The 23,811-nt window shown below is 34.2% G+C and overlaps 1 protein-coding gene across 8 annotated transcripts in view; it reads right to left on the reverse strand.

Annotated features, from left to right (window-relative positions):
- mcf2a (MCF.2 cell line derived transforming sequence a) overlaps positions 1–23,811 on the reverse strand; it is a 56,186-nt gene that overhangs the window by 8,577 nt on the left and 23,798 nt on the right. For 2 of the 8 annotated variants that reach the window (XR_015507626.1, XR_015507628.1), the window contains 14 exons: positions 22,508–22,699; positions 20,454–20,625; positions 18,941–19,023; positions 15,275–15,357; positions 15,129–15,195; positions 12,344–12,459; positions 9,032–9,101; positions 8,833–8,925; positions 8,649–8,741; positions 7,001–7,148; positions 6,711–6,932; positions 6,430–6,522; positions 4,378–4,456; positions 4,220–4,286 (listed from right to left, as the gene is read on the reverse strand). Coding sequence is in view for 4 of the 8 variants with exons in the window: in XM_087281725.1 (XP_087137851.1) it covers positions 4,220–4,289; positions 4,378–4,456; positions 6,430–6,522; positions 6,711–6,932; positions 7,023–7,148; positions 8,649–8,741; positions 8,833–8,925; positions 9,032–9,101; positions 12,344–12,459; positions 15,129–15,195; positions 15,275–15,357; positions 18,941–19,023; positions 20,454–20,625; positions 22,508–22,699 (1,559 nt within the window). In the remaining 4 variants the exon portion in view is untranslated. Of the gene's footprint in view, positions 1–4,219; positions 4,290–4,377; positions 4,457–6,429; positions 6,523–6,710; positions 6,933–7,000; positions 7,149–8,648; positions 8,742–8,832; positions 8,926–9,031; positions 9,102–12,343; positions 12,460–15,128; positions 15,196–15,274; positions 15,358–18,940; positions 19,024–20,453; positions 20,626–22,507; positions 22,700–23,811 lie in introns of all 8 variants that reach the window. The other 6 variants (XR_015507625.1, XR_015507627.1, XM_087281726.1 and 3 more) reach the window with 3 other exon arrangements.

Consider the following 23,811-nt stretch of genomic DNA (forward strand, 5'->3'; position numbering starts at 1 on the left):
TTTAAAATAAGCTTAATCAAATAAAAAATAAGGAACATGCTGGATCTGCTTCTTTGCTCTTCTTTATTCTTTTTTACGTATTATAAAAGTATCGGATTGTGTTTAGGTATCAGTAAATAATTAAAATCAAATGACTCCGACACCAGGGCAAAAAAACCCTGATTGGGACATCCCTAATTAAAGGTCTTTCAGTCTCTACGAATGAGCTGATGATCTGAATCAAGTGTGTTTGGTTAAGGAGACCTGGATAATGTGCAGAGCTGGTGGTCTTCCAAGAATGTGGTTGAGAAACACTGGTTTAAGTAATTAACACTATAAAGTTTATATACTATAAATGTACTGTATATAATACACTGTATACAATTGTACACTGTACATATACACTATAAATGCTTTATATAAAGCATTTAAAGAACTAAATAAAATACAGGACATGGCTCTAAATAGAGGTCTGCATAAATAAATTTCCAAATAAAGTGCGGGAGCGGTCGATAACAGGTTTAATTTAGGACGGGATCGGGCCGCCTAGCAATATCGCTCCTGACTCCCGAGCGAGTGTGTGTGCGCGCGAATGAGAGAGAGAGAGCTTTGTCTGGGTTGTGTGTGCTTGGTTCTTGTTTGTGTGTGTGTTTATACAGACAGCTTGTTATAGGCTGTCTGGACTCTGTATAGCTGGGTGGATTTTGATTTTGTTCTCCCCCCTGCTCTTTAGTGGGATCGGGCGCGGCGGGTAGAAAACGGGGCGCGTCAGGCAGCGGGACAACAAATGCTGAATATAAGCGGGAGCGGTCGGGTTCGGGCTAAAACCTGACAGGAGCAGGATTCAAAATTTAGTCCCGCGCAGATCTCTACTCTAAATGTTACTGTGGTAACTGTTTTGGATGTTTGGTATTTGCATGTTTTGTTTTGACCAATTTTATATTACAGCTCCAAGCACTTTGCTGCTGAATTTGAACATGACAACAACAACAACAACAAAAACTGCATCATGGTTTGTGTGCAGAGTGTTGCCATGTCTGCTTACAAGTGACTATGGGCCTGGTTTAAAATGAGTATATTACTGGTCTTTTATTGAATTTATTAAAGCGGTCATAGACGGGTCGCCATATTTTGGAATAGTTTTTTATTTATTGTTTTTTATTTATATGTTTTTTTTTATTGTTTTAAGTTTTGGCATCTATTTTTGCTAATTATAGACATTTTTGCATTTTATTTTAACCAAGATCTGACAAAACATAAATGAGTCAAAGTTTATATCACTTTCACTGTGTACTTGCTGTGTGCATGCATACTGAAGACAGACACATCTGTGTGCTAAAAATACATCACTAACACCTAGATGGGGTCCATTAGCAATACATGCAGTTTTTGTTAAATTGTTGACGCTAATCCATAATCCCAAAAATTAGGGGGGTCCCTAGAACCGCCCCTGAGACTGACAAAGCATCTGTCGGTTTTAGTGATGAGCAGGTGTGTATGAAGGGGACGGCGATGGTGGTTAAAATATGGCCAGAGCAGCCCTGTATGTGACAATATCGGAGCGCCCAGTTCCCCGTCCCGCCTGCTTTACCACTGAGCGTCACTGTCGCTTGGAGGGGCGAGTGAGGCATGGGCTCCGAGCGCGAAGGCACACACACACGCCCCCCGACAGGGACACAAGGTCCAGACGGGGCAGGCAGCCCTTAAGAACACCACGGGACGATGGCCGCACGGCCCTGTGGGAGGACAGGCAACCACACACAGCGGCTTCATATTTGGCATATACTTGTTTAAATTGGACATCTTGAATGTGTAGGTTCAATGTATGGATATACAAAAAATGTCAAGGTTTAACATGAGGCCCAAAATAAACCATCAGATAAATGAGTGTCAAAAATATTTTTAAAAAGTAAAGACGAGGCAACGAGGTAATTTTCTTATGAACTGCAACATCATATTAAGTATATCATCATGAATGATGCCATGTGCTGTAATCTATTTTGGGGAAGCCATGACTGATTGACTGATACAGTGATAAGCATAACTGAGTACAGCCCATTTTGAAAATGATTATTTTTATCCATTTCTCAGTGAATATGGGTAATATATATATTGGTGCATTTGAACAAAACAGATTTATTAAACAGATATATTTATTAAAATAATATTTTAGTCACAGAACATCTTTAGAAATGTAAAGTAACAATTAAATTCATGCAAAATATTGCAAAAAATACTACATTTTCAACATTTCAACAATTTTATTTATTTATTTTTTTCAAATTTTTAAAGCATTATATTAAGTTATTTTGTTAGATAAGCTCCAGATTTAGCTTCAGTACTGACTAAACTAATGCATGTGCACAAATATAATATTGTAATTTAAATGTGATATTTGAGGGGGGTGTACTGATATATGCTAGGCACTGTATTTATTTATTTTATTTTATTTTTTTAAAGAAAATTAAAAAGAATGTAATTGAACTGAAATGTTGTAGCGTTACACTGTAAATCTTTATTGTCATAGAAATGTAATGTGCTCTTGCTGAAAGTATTAAGTTGATCCAAACTTTAGATTAATATTATTATTATTTATTATTTATTATTATTATTATTATTATTATTATTATTTTATAAGAATTTTGCTTAATTCTAGCTTGTAAGTATGCCTCTGATTAAAGCCAAATACAGATGAAGTCAGAATTATTAGCCCCACTTTTACATTTTGTTCTTTTTTAAATATTTCCCAAATGATGTTTAACAGAGCAAGGAAATTTTCACAGTATGTCTGATAATATTTTTTCTTCTGGAGAAAGTCTTATTTGTTTTATTTCGGCAGGAATTAAAGCAGTTTTTAATTTTTTAAACATCATTTTAAGATCAAAAGTTTAGCCCCTTTAAGCTAATTCGATATTTGATCATTTAAGCTAACTCGATAGTCTACAGAAAAACCATCGTTATACAATAACTTGCCTAATTACTTTAACCTGCCTAGTTAACCTAATTAACCTACTTAAGTATTTAAATGTCACTTTAAGCTGTATAGAAGTGTCTTGAAAAAATCTAGTAAAATATTATTTACTGTCATAATGGCAAAGATATAAAAATAAATCAGTTATTAAAACTATAATGTTTAGAAATGTGTTGAACAAATCCTCTCTCCTTTAAACATAAATTGGGGAAAAAAATAAACAGGGGGGCTAATAATTCTGATTTCAACTGTATATACATTCATTACAACGATAATGAAATCAGACGTCATGGATTTCTATCCACTATTGGGGTCAACATTTTATGAAGGTTTTTTTTTATATGTTTTTTTGAAATTTGCATGACAGTTAGAGTGGGCTTAAAAAAAGGCAATATCATGTTATTTTTATATAGAGATTGGCAGGTGTTTAACTGAAATTGGTAGACTTTGTTGCATTACATGCCAGTAATAACATAAACAATTGAACATTTTTGAAAAACTATTTTGCACGCCTGTAACACAAGAAATGTTTTCTATTAGATTTGTTTTTTTACCAAACTTTCTTTTAACACGTAAACATTTTAGGGCCCTGTACGGTTCATTTACAAGATAAACGAATTTCTCTTTTTTTTGTGTCCAAAACCTAATATCAGTCACTTTGTTCACAGCTGATTTTTTTCTTGTACATAGGAATGTCAGAGTGACAAATAATCAGTATTCAATATTGCATTTCAATATAAAATAATAAATATTATATTTCCTTTTGTTAAAAGCAAATGCACAGAAGTAAAATATGGCCAAGAGACCAAAAATGTTTTTTTAGACGAAAACTAAATATCCTTTAAAATTCTTAGAGATGTTTAGAGATATTATATAACTGATCACACTTAGCCATTAAAATAGTCAAAAATCAAATGCGACTCACTTTACATACAGCATATGCTTATTGTACTTAAAAAAAATAAATAAATAAATGTCTAATAATAAATAACTCTAAATCTAGAAATGTATAGAATGTATCTGTCAATTAGGCAGATAAACAGTTCATTTTGAGCTCTGCTTACACATCTTATGCATTGCTAAAGCAGAGGAGGGGGCGACAAAATCTATGGGCAGGGTTTTTGGGATGGCAGTGTTTTGTGAGAGATCTGACAGAGCTGAAAGCAGCAGAAGCTGGTCTGAGCCAGAGGGTGGAGAAGAAAGAGAGAGAGTGTGTAGAGGGTGGATATGATCAGGGATTAGAGATGGTGGACACTGGTGGACTCTTACCTGACGGACAGCGGAGGAGAAATCTGCATCTGCATCTGCTCGGACACCGCAGTCGACAGACACAGCTCTTCTGAAACACAGAACATCACAGATCACTCACAGCACTTGTGGAGACAATACAACAATATTAAATCACAGGAAATGTGATGTGTTGAGACCTTTGAGCTGTTTCTGCTGGTTGGTCAGGATCTTTCTGATTTCATTCAGCCAGGCGATCTTTACCTCCACAGTGGGTGCCTATAAGAAGTTTTTTCAAATTAATGGTATGTATAAAACGTTAATCATGGTTACGGCCCATTGAGTAACTCGTCTTTTGTTCTTGTTTGAGCTTTAAAAACTCTATCTCATGTATTTTATTGTATAGAAAAATAATAGCCGTCTATGTAACAGTTTTATGAATAAAATTATGGATAATTTAATGCTGTTGCTTTTATTTTACCACTTCAAGGTCCTCTAATTTATGCAGCTTTGATGTGTAATGTAAATTGAATTAAAAAAAAGGTGGCAAATATTGAATAGACCCTCCTTCTTTTAAACTTATATAAAAATGTTGGCATTTGTTAAGTTGAAATGTTTCTCAACATGTTGTAAAAACACAACATTCAATGTAGAATTGAAATGGGACCCATATATTTTCTTCATATGAATCGCTCCGTGTCTGAATTGTAAATATAACGCAGGATATGCCATTAACTATATTAAAAATATAAACTGCATGCTGTATCTGCGTATGCAATGCAAGCATCCCAATTTTTTGTGGTCCTCCCTCATTGTTATAACTAATAATTAATAACTGCGTAGTTCTGATTAACAACAGTTATTATTGCCTCAAATTTGCAAGTGTTTAGAAGAATGCTCAGTATGAACACTGGATCTGCTACATGTAAACAAATGACTGATTTCAGCTACAGCAATAGTGCCTTGAAAGGAGCAGGAGGTTTCAGATACTTCAAAGCATATGATTGGTCAGAAGATCTGATGTCATAAAAATTTTTCATCCGTATTGGTAGAAAGAGGGAACTTTACAGCTGAAATCCAAATAATTAGATTGTAATTCCGTAACACTTTATAATAACTACACAATATGAATCATTCATTAAGCATTAGCTAATAGCAAATTAATTTTCTGTTAAGCATGAACTCTATATTAACAGATGTTAGTAAGCAGTTTATAACTTCAGATACAAATGCTCTATTCTTGACTTATTGGCACATGTACAGTATGATGTGCTTAATGATTGTATTTTCATGCTTTGTTATTTATTATTTTTTCATTACTAAGTTAAGTATCGCAATATTTACAAACCAGTTATTTGAGAGAAGTTGCTAATTTTGCTAATGTTTAATAGATGATTCATAGTGTGTAGCTATTAAAAAGTGTAATTCTTTAAAAAATATTTCCCATGTGATGTTCAACTAAAAAACAGCTGTTTAAACATAATAACTTATAACTCATTTCAAATAACTAATTTACGTTCTCTTTGCCATCATGACAGTACATAATATTTTACCGGTTATTTTGTAAGATCTTAATATTCAATTGAATGTACGATTTAAAGGCAAATAAGTACAATTAGAGAAGTCGCTGGACAGAAGCGGCCTGTTCTGTGAACTAATTATTTTGGGGGCACTAATAATGATGGCGACATGGTGGCGCAGTGGGTAACACGATCGCCTCACAGCAAGAGGGTCACTGGTTCAAGCCTCGGCTGGGTCAGTTGACATTTCTGTGTGGAGTTTGCAGGGTTTGTTCTCCCTGTGTTCGCGTGGACCCTCCGGGTGCTCTGGTACAGGTGAATTAGGCATGCTAAAATTGTCCGTAGTGTTTGTGTGTGAATGAGTGTGTATGGGTATTTCCCAGTGATGGGTTGCAGCTGGAAAGGACTTAGCCGAAAAGAAAATGAGTGAATGAATGATGACATTAAAATGATTGTTTTAACCGAAAAACTGCTTTTATTCCACACATAACTAAAACAAACCAAGAATTTCTCCAGACAAAAAAATATTTTAGAAAATACTGTGACAATTTTTTCTTGTTCTTTGAAACATCACTTGAAAACAGTATGAAAAAGAATAAAATTTCACAGCGACTGTATGTTTTGAATGATTCAGCCTTCCAAATGCTTATTTTGGAGGACACTAGTTTAAAGATAACTATAAGACTAGCACATTGATACTATTCAGAGGGATTTTGAACCCTTATTCTGTACCTGTATCACATAGACTTCCTCTCTGCCACTGTACCAGATCTCAAACTTCTTCACATCTCCTTTGACGTTCTCCGTAATGCCAACCGCACTCATCTGCAGGCATAAACAGTGTTTTTTTTACTCATAGACACGATTCAGCTACTTTCTTTATAACCCTTTCATATGCTGTGACATACTGCACATTTTACCGTCAAGTAAGGAATGTTATGATGAGCAAACATGCTGACATACAGCGATGCCTCGACAGTGCATATGTTCTCACAGCAGGAGCTGCGCTTTACCTTCAGACAGTGCTTGAAGCTGTAGGAAGGAGTTTTGTCAGCATTTTCTCCATGCTCCTCTCTCCGCTTGCAGAAGAGGAGCGCGTGTTCATGCAGAAACAGGTGTCTCTGCATGGGCTTGAAGCGGGCCATTTCCTTCACACGGGTCGGGCCCTTCTTATGACCGATCCACACACTAAAGGAGCCCTGCATCAGTACTCGGCCCAGGTCGCTGAGATCCCCCTGAAAACACACAGCATGTTAACTACGCACTCACACTCGCAGAGACACTTCAACTCGCACACACTCACTTTAAGCTGGTAAAAACGTCACCTCGTATCCGGTGATGGCAATCTGGTGCATTGAGTCATTGACTGACTTGAGCAGATCCAGCATGGCTTCTAGCGCCCCCTGCAGCTCAGAAACACGCTCACAGCCTGAGCTGTACTTAAGGAGCTCCTATTGGCACAATCACATACTCATCTGATTTACTGGACAAAAATATTTCATCATTAGAAAAGAAATTCTGTATTGAATCGCACAGTTTTCAATACTTTAACTTCAAGTTAATACACATCAAACATTTTCAATCGTTAACTTAGAATGAGCTATGTCCACAAGGACTTTTAAATTCCAGTAAGCCAGCTCAAGAGCTTCCGGTGAACTGTTATTTTATTCCAAAATCAAAGATCTAGTTTCTTTAATAATCAATGCACTGGCGGATTGATACACGATATAAAGTGGTCTTCCTCAGGCTGGACAAGAAGCACTGCATTAAATTCCATTGTTCCACTCCATGTCTTTATAATTTAGAAATTTGATAAGATTTTATTTTCATGGTCCCTACTGCACATTTTGTTGACTAAAAGTTGCATTGCAACTACATGCCAATTAATACTCAATTGAGTATTAGTAGACTGTGTGCTAAATTTCTGCTGATACTGCTCCTTCACCATTTAACTGACTATAAGAAACTTTGCAAGTACATGTCAACTTACACATACCCTAACCCAAGTCCCAACTTAGCAGTGTTATTATATTCTAATGAGAATTAGTGGGCATGTAGATGCAATGTAGCTTAAATTCAACAAAATGTGTTAAAGAGACCATCAAAATAAAGTGATAGCGGAAATTAATTTTACCACAGAATTTTCAATTGAGTTTCTGCGCTTCCCTGCTGCTCCTGATGGCTTTTTATCTCGTTTTATGTTTGAACAACTAAATGAATGCTTAAGTCTATTTAACTGAATATATTTATTTATTTATTTAACTGAATGAAATTACATTATCAATGCTGTAACAGGAACCTTATAAAATTGAAAATATTTACCAACTGTTCACCGGAAGTTTATCTGTGGCTGACAAATACTAGCTGTGCATACAGCCCATTGATTTCAATGTCTCACAATTCTGAAATCTTTTCTAAAAATTCTGAGGTAGAATCAAAATTCCAACTATAATTTAAATATTGCAAATCTGAGTTATGAGTTTAAATCCCACAGTTCAGATTTGTCAACCCAGAATTTGTTAGTTCAGAGTTAGTTCTCACAGTTCAGAAATGCCTTTTTAATATTGTAAATTCACATCTTGCAGTTCCTCAAAGTTATGCTTTTCCATTTCACAATTCTATTTGAATCTTTCCAATTTCATTTGTTCTAAAAAAGCTAATTTATTCAGATCTGAAAATCACCCAGCTCAGATTTCGATTTATTTCAGAATTCTGAGTTTACATCTCTGTTTGCATCTAACAATTATTAATGTTCATCTTACAGTTGTAAGAAACCTTGAGATGAGAAATTGCAATCTCATATTTTTTCGTCCAATTACATGACTTGTATCCAATACCAGCTTTTCATGAAAAATGTTCTGATCACATGATGTCGAATTTGATAGCAAAGAATGCTGTATAAAAACAGTCTAAATACAAAACTGTTTTTTTTTTTAATCTGAATCTCTTACCTTCAATAGGAGCTGATATTTTGTAAGGCGTTGGATTGGTTTAAGCAGGTAAGAGTCAAGAGCAAGCTTGTGTTCTAGCTTCTTTTGGCACTCCTGAAACACACAGAACACGTTTTAGTTTTTTTGCTAAATGTATGTCAGTGTAGAGCAGATGTTTTCAATCGATGGAGGTGGTTTTTAATACCTGGAAAAAAGGACAGTCTGAGAACTGCCTCCATAAGGACTCTGATCGAGGTTTGTTTTGACAGTAACATTCATACAAATGGAAATGATCTTTCTGGAAATAGACAAGTTCTGTTAGGACTTTTTTAAAACCAAAAAGGCATAATCAATTTATTTACTGTGCTAAAATTAGGTTTATATGTTGATTCAAAGTTCCCCACCCGTTCCAGAAAGCATGCCCCTACTGCCTCTGGACTCTCCAGACAGCTCTCTAAATCCTGCAGGAAAACACTGGAGGACAGAGAACATGTTGGGGAAGCTGATTAAAACTCAACACCATATCATGTAATATGCTACTTTTAAAATTTAGTTTTATGTTTTTTATACATTTGTTTGTGTTTTTTCTTGTGTTAAAAGTCTGCATTTGTTTGCATTAACACAGTGAAACAAAAACAATGTAAAATATTATTGCAACCTAAAATATTAAATAAAATATGTTTTCAGCAGGCTATATCGTGCTATACTTCAGTATTGCATGATCCTTTGGAAATCATCTAAAATGCAAATTGTTGCAGAACAAACATTTTTCATTTTTGAAAATGGTTGTGCTATATATATACAAAGACAAAAAACAACATTTATTTAAAATAGAATTCTGAAAATATATTTACAGTGGCGTTTCATAAATATGCATCCTTGTTAAATGAAGTATAAATTAAATTGTTCAATAAATAAATACTAAAAATTAAAAGAATTCACTTCAAACTTCTGAAAGATACTACTTGTATTTGAAATATTGTTATTTAAAATACAAATATTATTTGATCAACATTTTTTACTTATTAGTCATAATCTTTGTAACTGCAAACATCTTTTTTATTTTTATTTTTTGTTTTCAAACTTTCAATCAAACAAAAATAGACTTAGTGTACTTAATAATCTATTTTGCATAACAAATGTATTCATACATAATGTATGAGTCAAAGATGAAAGGCATCTCATTTAACGACTTAACTAGGTTAATTAGACAAGTTAGGGTAATTAAGAAAATCACTGTGTAATGATGGTTTGTTCTGTGGACAATCATAAAAAATGCTTAAGGTGGCTAATAATGTTGACCTTAAAATTATTGTAAAAAAAAAATTATAAACTGCTTTTATTCTAGCTAAAATAAACCAAATAAGTCTTTCTCCAGAAGACATACATGTCATATATATGTATATATATATATATATATATATATATATATATATATATATATATATATATATATATATATATATATATACATATATATATATATATATATATATATATATATATATATATACATATATATATATATATATATATATATATATATATATATATATATATATATATATATACATATATATATACATATATATATATATATATATATATATATATATATACATATATATATATATATATACATATATATACATATATATATATATATATATATATATATATATATATATATATATATATATATATACACACATTTTTTTATGTTACAGCCTTATTCCAAAATTGATTAAATTAATTTATTTTCTCAAAATACCACACACAATACCCCATAATGACAAGATTTTTGAAATTGTTGCAAATTTATTTAAAAAAAAAAAAAATGAAAAAACACATGTACATAAGTAGTCACAGCCTCAATTCTTTGTTGATGCACCCTTGGTAGCAATTACAGCCTTAAGTCTGTTTGAATATAATGCCTTAAGCTTAGCGCACCTTTTCCTTTTTGCAGTACTTCTCAAGCTCTACCAGGTTGGATGAGAAGCAACAGTGTACGGCCATTTTTAGATCTCTCCAGAGACTTAGGGATTTAGGTCTGGGCTCTGGCTGGGCCACTCAAGGACATTCACAGAGTTGTTGTGAAGCCACTACATTGATATTTTGGCAGTGTGCTTTGGGTCATTGTCCTGCTGGAAGATGAACCGTCACCCCAATCTAAGGTCAAGAGCACTCTAAAGCAGGTTTTCATTCAGGATGTCTCTGTACAATGCTGCATTCATCTTTCCCTCTATCCTGACTAGTCTTCCAGTTCCTGCTGCTGAAAAACATCCCCACAGCATGATGTTGCCACCAGCATGATTCACTTTAGGGATGGCATTAGCCTGGTGATGAGCAGTGCCTGTTTTTTTTTCCAAAACGTAATGCCTAGCATTCACTCCAGTTAAATTTTTGTCTCATCAGACCAGAGAATTTTGTTTCTTATGGTCTGAGAGTCCCTTAGATGCCTTTTGGCAAATTCCAGGCGAGGTGTGGCTTCCGTCTGGCCACTCTACTATACAGACATGATTGGTGGATTGCTGCACAGATGGTTGTCTTTCTGTAAGGTTCTCCTCATGCTTGGTTTGTGCTTTGACATGCACTGTCAACCCTGGGACCTTATATAGACAGGTGTATGCCTTTCCAAACATGTCCAATCAACTGAATTGACCAAAGGTGAACTCCAATTAAGCTGCTGAAACATCTCAAGAATGATCAGTGGAAACAGAATGTATCTGAGCTCAATTTAGAGCTTCACGGGCAAAGGCTGTGAATACTTCTGTACATGTGATTTCTCAGGTTTTTTATTTTTGATAAATTTGCAACAATTTCAAAATCCTTATCCTTTTTTACGTTGTCATTATGGGGTATTGTGTGCAGAATTTTGAGGAAATACATGAATTTAATCCATTTTGGAATAAGGCTGTAACATCAAAAAAGTGAAGCACTATGAATAATTTCCAGATGCTCTGTATATTTATAAGGAAAATCATTTACTGGCATAATAAAAGATCAGAGTGTAGCCCAAAATACATATTAATTGTCATTATAAATCTATATATTTTGCCACTATCCTTCAAACCACTAGATTTTACCCATTTGTCAAAAAAAGTACTATACTACAAAATGTATAACATCCATTATGTGCTCCAATAAGCATGCATTCGATTACTCTGCACTACATGTGTAGTATACATTGCTTTAGTATGCACTACATTTCATATTTCTAATATCAAGCATGCATGAACAGACTAACAGCTATTCTGGTTCCTTTATTTCCCAGTCGCACCAGGCCTGTTTTAGTCTCAGCAGCAGATAAGACTGACTGACAGTCAATGAGAGGTCACGCAGCTGTCTATCAGCCTGACACTCTCCCTTCCAGCTGAGCTCTCATTGGCTTAATCAAATCCTTATTTGACCAACAGCCATTTAGCTGTAATTAAAGTGCTTTAATTGGCGTAACGGCTTCCTGCAGTCAACCAATTTGGCAATCTGCCTCACCCGGGGCTGAAGACCCAGCAGGCACGACAGGTTTCAGAGCCACTGACAAACACAGCTGCAAAAACCGATAAGTTTTATTTAAAAAGATGTTTCATGAAGGTGTCTTGAAGTCAGAACTGGATTTAGCTGCTTTATCTCAGAGCAAACAGAATCATTACTATGGTCTGAAGCTGCTGTTCATATTTCACTCCTGCTGTTCTAAAATTCTCTGTGTGTGGCCTTGCCTGCTGTGGAAGTTGTAGATATCAGGCAAGTTTCCGAACAGCACATCTCTCTTGTTGCGAAGACTTGTTGGCAGGAGCGGAGCAAGAGACGGATTGTCCATTTCAGCCCTGTAGCCCTGAGAATACAGATGAGACATTGTGAGAGAGAAAAAAAGGATTACGGTGATTTGAAGAAGACATCCAGGAAACAATAGCTTATTTACCAAAGGCATATTTAGTACAAGAATCATTTGATGACATTAAAAGTTGTAAACAAGCCAAAGCATCAATTCTATAAATGCAGTAATTGACGGGATATAAATTGGAATGTATTTTTAATGTAAACAGCAACACTTTGTTTGTTTTAATTCTTCCAGCCCATGTTCTGGACTTGCATACAAACTGCACTGCAATGATTTTAAACTATAGAACACTGAAGATTGACAGCAAACATATTAAACTATACTGTACTTGAACAAATATTGACTTTAATAATTACATACTTACACAATTCAGTGATTTTGTTACCATTATAGAATACCTATTATGCCAGGGGGTTCCAAACTCAGTTCTAGAGGGCCAATGTCCTGCATAATTTAGCTTCAACTTCCTTCAACACACCTGCCTAGAAGTTTCTAGTATACCTAGAAAGAGCTTGATTAGCTGGTTCAGGTGTGTTTAATTGGGGTTAAAACTAAAATATGCAGGACACCGGCCCTCCAGGACTGAGTTTGGACACCCCTGTATTATGCAAATATTTTATTAAAGAAAAAACAATTAAACACAGTTGTGTGGCAACAGTGTCAATATAGCCAGCCTCTAATAAAAAAAAAATCATTTTATTTTATATAATCACACTTCATAAAAATGCAGAAACACTTTAGTTGACATTCTTCCTTTCTATATGTCATCTGTGGGAGAAAGTTTCGTCCATCAGTGACGATCTCACTGAAGAACATGCGTTTGTAACTCTGCCCTCTGGCTGGGAGCACAATCTCATTTGAATTTAAAGTGACAGTCACCAAAACGGCACAATTTGGGTCAAAGCCTAAAAGGGGCAGTTTAAAAGAGTTTGAAAAAAATATTATGTGTGGTATTTTGAGTTGAAACTTTACATATATCCTCTACAGGGTTTAATCAAGTCAAATTTAAGACTATTTAAGACACTTTTAAGATAATTATGAATGTAATAGTAGACTAATACAGGGTTAAACACTAATGATTATTTCTTATTCGGTCGGTTGCCACAAAAAAAGTAATTATTTCCTAGCTACATATTGTAATGTGTCTAAACAAAAAAACTCTAGTTGTACACATTTTTTCAATGTAATATTTTTTTTTTAAATGACAATATTTAACATTGTTAAAAGTATATCACTATGGAGACAATGACTTAAATAATCAAAAATACACATTTGTGGGCTTTTTGTTCAAATTTTTTGAGTAAATCATGTAAAGTGATATGTTGCTCTGTTATTAACATGTTATTGTTATTGATATGTTATTATCATGATAAATAGTGTATTTGTCATTAGTTTTCCTTCCCTGATTGAGGAATTCAATTTAGAAAAATCGCTGTAAAAGTGTCAAATAGCTATATATATAATATAATATTATATTATAAATTATATATTATATTTACATCTATCTATCTATCTATCTATCTATCTATCTATCTATCTATCTATCTATCTATCTATCTATCTATCTATCTATCTATCTATCTATCTATCTATCTATCTATCTATCTATCTATATCTTTATATATATATATATATAAAGAAGCAATAACATGTGAATCTTAATTGTTATAGACAGATTTACAACATATGCTACAATATTTATAAAAAAGTTAAATATTTAATATAGGCTTCTTGCCATTGGTCGGGCCCCCCTAATTCCTCGGGGCCTTAAGCGTCTGCTTACCTCACTTATTGGTTAAGTCCGGCCCTGTGTAAGAGTATAATTGTTGTTGATTTGGGGTTGTAAGCAGAGCGGTATACGAACTCATTGCGAGTGTTGAAGCTGGCTTCTGCTAATGAAACTGCTAACTATCTTAAGTAAACTATTTATTTGAATCTCTGACTCCAGCTCTTCTTCATCTGACAGGCTGGTCATTTTTGGGTTCAAAATGTAAAATATCTCTACAGTAGTCACAATAGTCACATTAGTAAACATTAGTTTAGTTAACATTAGTTAATAAACATGGGAAAATAACCATATTATAATTATGTGTTAAAGTTAATTTAAAAAATACAACTGAACTGTACCAGTGATTAACATCTTATTAAAAAAGATTATGACTGATGTGTTATTAGGCGTTGACTAATACGTTGATTAGCTAAGATTATTAAATACTTTTGTGATTATTAAATTAGCTTTAATTAATTAACTGATTAACTGTTAAAATGGAACCTACTGCACAAAGTTAACAAACAAAAGGTCAATGAATAGTCACAGAATATTAACCAGATTAACATGTGAAACTGCACAGTTTTGAAAAATAAATGTCCTATTAAGTCTTCAAGCATTTGCTGCCGACATGATACAAAACCATATGAGCATCAGTGATTTCCATGTGCTTCTCCTGATGAGCATACTAGCTCAGCAAAATCACACAGCAAAAATTGCACCATGTACACCCGTGATAAAAAAAAAATCTGACATTGGTTTCAGAATTAGACTTTTTTTTAAATCAGAATTGACCTAATCAGCAATCATAAGCAGTGATGAAATATGAAGAACGAGGCATCAGTAATCAAGACCTCTGTGACTGCTGGAAAGAGAAGAATGAGGGTGATCTTACCAGCAGCACTGCCAGCAGCTCCTCCACATAGATCCTCTCAGTCTCGATCAGCTCCTTCATCACGTGTCTGCAGTCGCACACATTCACAGGCTCATCAGACACATGAGCGCTTCATCTGAACAGACAGTGTCAGGCAGAAGACTCACCGTTTCAGCAGGTCACTGCTGTCTTCTCCATCTATACTGTAGGGGAGAGAGCTGGACCGCTGATAGTCGTGAATCACTTCAATCTAAAACACAATGCAGGATCTCATTTAAAAACAGCAAATCATTCGATCAATTCATACAAACAGTGCTTGTCATTTCTACATCATCCTTTTTGCATGAAAACCAAAGTATAGTATAGTATAGTATAGTATAAAATAGTATAAAATTGTATAGTATAAAATAGTATAGTATAGTATAGTATATTATAGTATAGTATAGTATAGTGTAGTGTAGTGTAGTGCAGTGTAGTGCAGTGCAGTAAAGTTTAGTGTAGTGTAGTGCAGTGTAGTGTAGTGCAGTACAGTGTAGTGTGGTGTAGTGTAGTGCAGTGTAGTGTAGTGCAGTAAAGTGTAGTGTAGTTTAGTGTAGTGTAGTGCAGTGCAGTAAACTGTAGTGTAGTGCAGTATAGTATAGTATAGTATAGTGTAGTGTAGTGTAGTGCAGTACAGTGTAGTGTAGTGCAGTATAGTATAGTATAGTATAGTATAGTGTAGTATAGTGCAGTATAGTATAGTATAGTATAGTGTAGTGTAGTGTAGTATAATGCAGTATAGTATAGTATAGTATAGTATAGTCTTATTAATCATATGTTATGGTAACACTTTAGGTCACTACTGATGCTATTAACTACTGGATGATTACCTGCCTATTATTATTAACTGTTCATTAGTAGTTATAAAGCATGATCTTAATTTGTAACCCTAATCTTAATTAAAACCTAAACCCAACTTCTTACTAACTATTAATAAACAACTATTAGTAGTGTTAGGTAATGGTTTGTTACTACCACTTAAAAAGTGTGTTACTTTTATTTTAATTCAGTTGAAATGAATGTTCACTGAGCATATATTACTTAAACTTTAATTTGAAAATAAATAAATGAAATATAAAATAAATACATTTTTTTAGGTTTTTGTCATAAAACATTTTATTGTTAAGTATAAAAGTTTAAATATGAAATAAAAAAAAAAAAAAAAAAAATATATATATATATATACTGTATATATATATATATATACTGTATATATATATATATATATATATATATATATATATATATATATATATATATATATATATATATATATATATATATATATATATATATATATACAGGTAGGCATAACAAAACCCCTCAAAACCAGGGGTGTTCAAACTTTTCTTTCTTATGAAGGGCCAAAAACCAAACTTGATTGAGGTTAGTTGGCCGAAGGTAATATAGTTGCCATGAGTAATTTCCTAATTTATTTAATAATATTTAAACAAAAAAAAACAAAGGCGAGGCAGTGGCGCAGTAGGTAGTGCTGTCGTCTCACAGCAAGAAGGTCGCTGGTTCGAACCTCGGCTCAGTTGGCGTTTCTGTGAGGAGTTTGCATGTTCTCCCTGCCTTCGTGTGGGTTTCCTCCGGGTGCTCCGGTTTCCCCCACAGTCCAAAGACATGTGGTACAGGTGAATTGGGTAGGCTAAATTGTCCGTAGTATATAAGTGTGTGTGTGATTGTGTGTGTATGTTTCCCAGAGATGGGTTGCAGCTGGAAGGGCATCCGCTGCCTAAAAAACTTGCTGGATAAGTTGGCGGTTCATTCCGCAGTGGCGAACCCAGATTAATAAAGGGACTAAGCCGAGAAGAAAATGAATGAATGAAAGAATAAAAAAAAAATGCTTTATAATAAATAATGAAGTACAATCTTTTACATTTTTATAATGAACGTATGACAGTAAAACAAAACAATCTCATTTACAGTATAACCGAATGGAGTTACACTAGTTTTGCCTTGATTTTCTTGCCGATGTCATAGTCCAGTGACAGTGTTTACATTTAATAAAATCCGATTCATTTAAAACATCTAATTAAAATATTTAATTTCAGTTAGCTTTTTTGTAGCTCAGCAATAAAACAAACAAATTAAAAAAGGTGACCTTTTAAAATGATCAAATTAGAAATGATGATCTTTGATAAATGCCCAACTCATCATTCTCACTCTTATCTCAGATAGGATGGTGGGCCAAATCAAAAGTTACAGTGGGCCAACTTTGGCCCGTGGGCCCTACTTTGGGCATCTCTCCTCAAAACAAACTTACTACTGAAAATTGAAAATTAAGTAACTGGATCTATTGCTAAAATCTACATCAGTAACTCAGTGATATACTATAACTAGTAATATACTTAACTTTTTATCACTAGCAACATAATAGTAACACACTTTAAATTGAATCTTTTTGTATTGAAAATGGCAATCAATTTTTATTATTTATTTATTGTTTATTATTAGAACAGTCAAAAAATTATGTCTGTTGTTTGTTCAAATTACTTTTTTTAAATGAGCAGAAATAACACAATTAATGATTTTTTGGGGGGACAATTTAATTATTTTACGTTTGATCCACCTAAATTTGTAAAACAAACAAATAAGTAAGCTTGATTCCTCCATGTTGTCCCAACATAAATCAAATCAAATCTGTGGAACCCAGCATTTTTACAGTGAAGATCAGGTCAGAAAAAAATCACTATATTTCAATGAACATCAATAAAATGTTACGTTTTTGATATGTTAAAGATTCATTCATTGTGATCGATTTTATTTATGTTAAAAAATGCTTAATTAGTCTTAGCAGAGCAGAGTTCAATGTCACGTCCATCAGCATCATTTCCACCACATAAATTCCTTAAGATGTGACGTGATGTCTAAATGAAAAAATTCTTGTAATTTGATTTGTAAAAAGCTCACAAGTGAAAATGCATCTTTTAAAAATGCACAGGATCATAGTCACTTCCATATCAAAGAACAGGGGTCTCAAACGCCAAGCCCATAGGCCATTTACGGCCCCCCTCCTCCTTCCTCCGGCCTGCAACTGACGTCAGGAATACAACGAGATTCAGCCCCCCAAAACATATGTTTTTGAAATGCTATGTTATGCTGGTGATGTAACAAATTGTAATTTTGCAAATATTCGATTCAAATGGTCTCGTTTAATAGAATTTTCCTCATTTGCGTATTGAGATTTCTATACAAACTATGTACATTTTACTGCTGGTTGAATTAAACATGTTAAAGTGAATGTGAGTAGATATTTACTTTTCTCCTCTTTGTTCTAGTTTTACACGAAAAAAAAGATACTAAGAAGAACAATTTTGCCAGTAAAGTCAGCCAAGTTACCCAATCTGTTTCTGTTGTTCTTACGCTATCTGTTAAACGTTTGGTAAAGCAACAATTGGTTGAGACAGAATAATAATAAATATTGTTATCATTGTTATGACTATTTTTATGTAAAAATGCTAATTTAAACAGCCACAGATATATGTCAGCAGTTGTGTGCAGCAAAAAAAATATGCTGATTTGTTGATTTGTGACAGGTAATGCTTGAAATATTAACATTATGTCTGTTGTTCTAAGACGCACATCACATTTTTCTTGTGCTTAAATGTTCAAACGGCCCTATGAATTGCCAGTCACTGGATTGGCCCCCGGCCAATTTGAGTTTGAGACCCCTGTCATAGAAACCTCCACATAATACTTACTTGTTTTTTTACTTGCAGTAAATTATCAGTATTGTAAGAACTTTCATGCTCTATATAAAAGTGTGATTGAAAAAGTTGTATTTTTACCTTCCTAGAATTTGGGCTTTTCCTTGATGTTCTTTTGCCTGGCAGTGGGAGGTCAAATGTGAACTTTAAACCCGAATTAAAATCTGTTTTAAAAACAAAAAGAAAAGTTAAATACTGTACAACCAAAAATGAACAAACATTGACAAGAAGCTGTTCTTCTCCCTTTATAATTGGCATTACTAAAATTAAACCAGTGACACAAACACTATGCACAATTTATATCACACAACACTAGATATACATCAACAAATCCTAGGATTTATAGCATGTTCTGACTTTGTACATCAATCAGAAGACACCACTGAATTACAACTACTATAAGTGAATAAATTCCTCTTTAAAGCCCCAGTTTCAGATTCAGATCCATCTTTACAGTGCGCTCCTGTCAGGTGATTCCTGATGCCTGTTATCCTGCTGCGCTGAAGATCATAGTCTGTCAGGTGAGCTCTGCGGGTTTCTATAACTTCATTCCTTGATCTTTAAGAGCTCTCTCAAAAATACTGAACACATGAGCTTCAGAAACTCACTCTCTCTCCCATTATTCCCTTTATATTCAACTAAATGGACGAGTTAGATAGGATATTCAGCAACATCAGCTGCCATTGTCACTGATGAAGCATACTTTACAGTTTAATGCTGATCACACAAAAAGATTAAGAAGGGATACCATTATCCAATCAGAAAAGCTGGCATTATAACACAAGAAAAAGCACTTTTTTCTGGGTATGCCAGATAATTAATGAAATTACCACCAAGCAACACCAAGAACTGGGAGAAACTGAAATTGTTCCCTAATTTTGAGCAGTTTTCAAAAATCATTCATTCATTCTTTTTACTTCAGATTAGTCTCTTACTTATCAGCGGTCGCCACAGTGGAAAGAACCGCCAACTATTCCTGCATATGTTTTACACAGCAGATGCCCTTCCTGCTGCACTCCAGTACTGGGAAACACCTATGCACACACAATCATGCACTATGGTCAATTTTGGTTACCCAATTCGCCTATAGCGCTTGTCTTTGGACTGTGGAGGAAACCAACGCGAACACGTGGAGAATGTAAACTCCACACAGAAATGCCAACTGACCCAGCCGGGACTTGAACCATTGACAGTGCTAACTACTGAGCCAGCGAGCCGCAGTTTTCAAATATCAGGTTATTAATTCTGTGCTTCATAATATATGCAACTCATTAAATAGGTTTAAAAAAACCTTGTCGGGGTAAATACAAATATGACTAAGCTTGAACCTCGAAAATAAAGAAAATGGTGTGCTGTCTAATTTTGATCTCCACTGCAGATTTCTCACCATCTTCATGCTACAGAAGTGAAGCTTTGATCTGCATCTTGACAGCTTCTTTATAGTGTAGTAGTTACTATACATTTAGACTGTAGCAAAAGTGATGTGCGTAAAAGAAGTTTGGTGAAGAAGCATCAACTATTTATAAGACTGAGGTGAGCAAAATAATGGGGATTATTGGATCTATAATTAAAGTAGTCTTGTACTGGCACGTACCATGTTTAGGAGAGAAGAGGGGAGACTTTGAGCGTGGCGGGTTCTCCGGTCGAGGCGCAACCAGTTGGATTGGCCGGATGTGTTTGTCGGCCATTTTCTTCAGGCAGATCTGTCTGGATTGAATCAAAGCCTGCACGGAGCTGTACTTTTGAAACGTCTTCTCTATATGAGCCTGAAACACAGCAAAGACACACAGAGAATAAAGAACAGAGAATTGCTTTGTTGGTTCAATTCTCTAAGTGTCAAAATTAAGAGATGTTTGGAGAGAATCGTGAATGTAGAAGAATGGAAAAAAAACAGATAACTATGGCTCAGTTATACCATAGAAAGATTTTGGGTAAAGCTCAAGAGTACTCTGTCAGATGATTCCCATCCTATGCATCCTATTTTATGCTTATATGCTGCAACCAAATTGCCTTAGGGAAAAAATTAAAGACTAACTAACATATAGGCATTATGAACTGCACGTTCTCTGTGTGTATTAAGCATAGTGTATACACATAGTGGACCTGTCTATAGGTGCAAATAAACAACTTAAAATATGCACTATTGACTTTAGACCATGTTTCAGTTGGTCAATGGTACAGTATATTTCAGTTGCCTCAAAACAGATATACACAATGTGCCTACAACAAGGTTATTATAGTTAACAAAAACAAACAAAAAACTAAAAATAGAATTAAAAAACATTTTCATTAACTGAAATAAAAATAAAAACAACTAACTGGAACTGGATGTGTACATACAAAACTAACTCAAACTAAAATTATAGCAAAAACGTCCTTCGTTTTTGTCTTGTAAATGTATTTAACACATAAGCCTACTGTAAGCCTTTTAGAAGTAAATCTATTTACTTCGCACTGCTAGGTGTTTAACCGTACAGCACATCAGAGTCTGTAATCCTAATGCCATTGGCCAGATAAAGCTTGTTCTCCTCCAGTCATCATTCCTGTTTGTACCGCGACAAAAACAATGAGTAAACATGACAGCAGCACGGTGACAACATTAAATATAACCCTGAGAAGACGCAGAAAAGTATTAATTTAATACATTTGTGTCCAATAATGGGTTTAATTTCCGTAATAATGATCCTGATCCCGAACGCTCTTTTTGACCAGATCTTCTAAATAAACCAGTTGAACTAGTTGACCAAATTAAACTGAATCATTTGAAACGATTTGCGTGTCCAGTAAGCACTTACCCACAAACTGCTTTTTAACTACTTGAACAACTGCAGTGTAAAAACTGCAGGGTTTAAATGAGAGGATCTGGCGTAACGTAAATTTATTTTATACCAGAAAATCATAATGAAGCTTAAATAAGTGAATCATGCTTCAGTTGAGTTGCAAAACGTAATTGTAAGAAACTTTTCAGATCATGGTGATGTTTTAACTGACTGAAATGATGATTTCTGACGACATATTTTTGATATATTGAATCCAAACATGGGAGGGTTGTCACAAAAGATCCGGTTCGCGTTAAAGATCCAAACTTCACATCACTACTGTGTATCTAAGATGCAGCCTTGTACACATACTGTATTGAACGGTACTAGGGCTGCTATGTTGTGGGCTCTTGCATTTGAATTTGAGGATAGGTTAATCGTAGTGTACTTTTTTTTTTTTGTTTTTATTATGCAATATTTATATTGATGAAAACAAATCAAAAACTAAAACTAACACTGAAACTAATAAAAACTAAGCAATTTCAAAATATAAAAACTAATAAAAACAAGTAAATCTACCTAATCTTAAACTGAATTTGAAAACAAAAAGTCCAAACGAAAAAAAAAAAAAAAAAACTAATGACAACTCCAAAACTATTATAACCTTGGCCTAAAAACCTTATTTTCAGGCCTGCTGCCCATGGGTTCACATACTCTATGAGCACACGTGTGATTGCTGTTTTAACAAAGTGATGCAGGACACAAAAATTGTAACTGGCTGAAACATCACCCTCGTGTTGTGGTTGTGCCTGGATCTGCATTGAGATTAGTGTATAACAGTGCCCAATATGCGGTTTGTGTGTAGTTTTTGCAGTCTGATGGTGTTCACCTGTAGATAAGGAGCGAGCACAGACTCATACTCAAGAAAGAGCACATCAGCACCAGCAGTGAGAAGCGGTGGTGCCGCCTCCTGGAACTTCTCAATATCTCGCAGAGCTGTCTGTGCACCCTCTTTACACTGGCATTTCTCTACCTGCTGATTAGCCAACAAATAAGCCCCATCATCACACCACCGCTGAGCCTGGAAAGCAAAAATACGTGAAGATATATAAATAATGTAACACTGGAATAATGCCAATTTTCAATAATAACTTTTAAATTTTGGGTTCAAGTTTTTGTTTACTTTTTTTATATGATACTTTTTAGAAATTCTGTAAGAACACGTTGAGCAAAAGAGAGAGTACAGATATAATGTTGGCGAAGATTTATATAAAACATTATTCTTTTAAAATTTCAATTCAGCAAAAAAATCGTGAAAAAGTAAAGAAACACAGTTAGAAAAGAAACACCAAATTAGCATATTACAATGATTTCTGATTTAATAGTAGTTCTGATTACATAGTAGTATTAGTAATAGTAATTAATAATAGTAACGTTAATTGCCTTTTGGTCTCTCTCTCGCGCGCACACACTCGGTATACCTTGCGCACATTCGCGCTCTCTCGCGAGTACACTTGATCGCTCTTGAGTGCACCTGGTTTCTGTCTTGGGCACTCGGGCTCTCTTACACGCACACCTGGTGTACCGGTTTTGCTTTCGCTTGACTTTTGCCAAGGAGCTACACTGCAGCCAAAATTAATTAAATTACCAAGTCACGGGCACACGCATCATATTGTAACAGTAACTGAGTAACTATATTTAAAAAGTAATGCTTTACAGTATTAGTTACTGTCAAAGGTATTGCTGTTATAGTAACGCATTACTAGTAACACGTTATTGTCAGAATCACATTTTAGAGATGCTCATGTTTTGTATTTTAGTCAATACAAATACTGATTTGTTACTTTGACTTATTTGAATGTTTGTCATTACAATAGATTTAAACAGACAAAATGTCAAAAACCAATTCATGAATGTAAACTAGCTGTTTTATTGTTGCATATATTTTGCATGGCTTTATTTTTATTTAGGGAAATATTGAATTGAGAACAGAAAAGCATTGTATTATGCAGCAGACATTACAAAACTCAGAACTTTCACAAAGTTCCTCATTAAAGAGATCGTTCAGCCAAAACTTGATTTACACACTATTTACAACAACAAATGCTATGGAAGCCAATGGTTACCGGTTTTCAGCTTTCTTCAAAATATCTCCTTTTTATTCAACAGAAGAAAGAAAGAACATCAAACAGG

This window comes from Danio rerio, chromosome 14 (assembly GCF_052040795.2).
Source record: "Danio rerio strain M-AB ecotype USA chromosome 14, GRCz13ab, whole genome shotgun sequence".
NCBI lineage: Eukaryota > Metazoa > Chordata > Actinopteri > Cypriniformes > Danionidae > Danio > Danio rerio.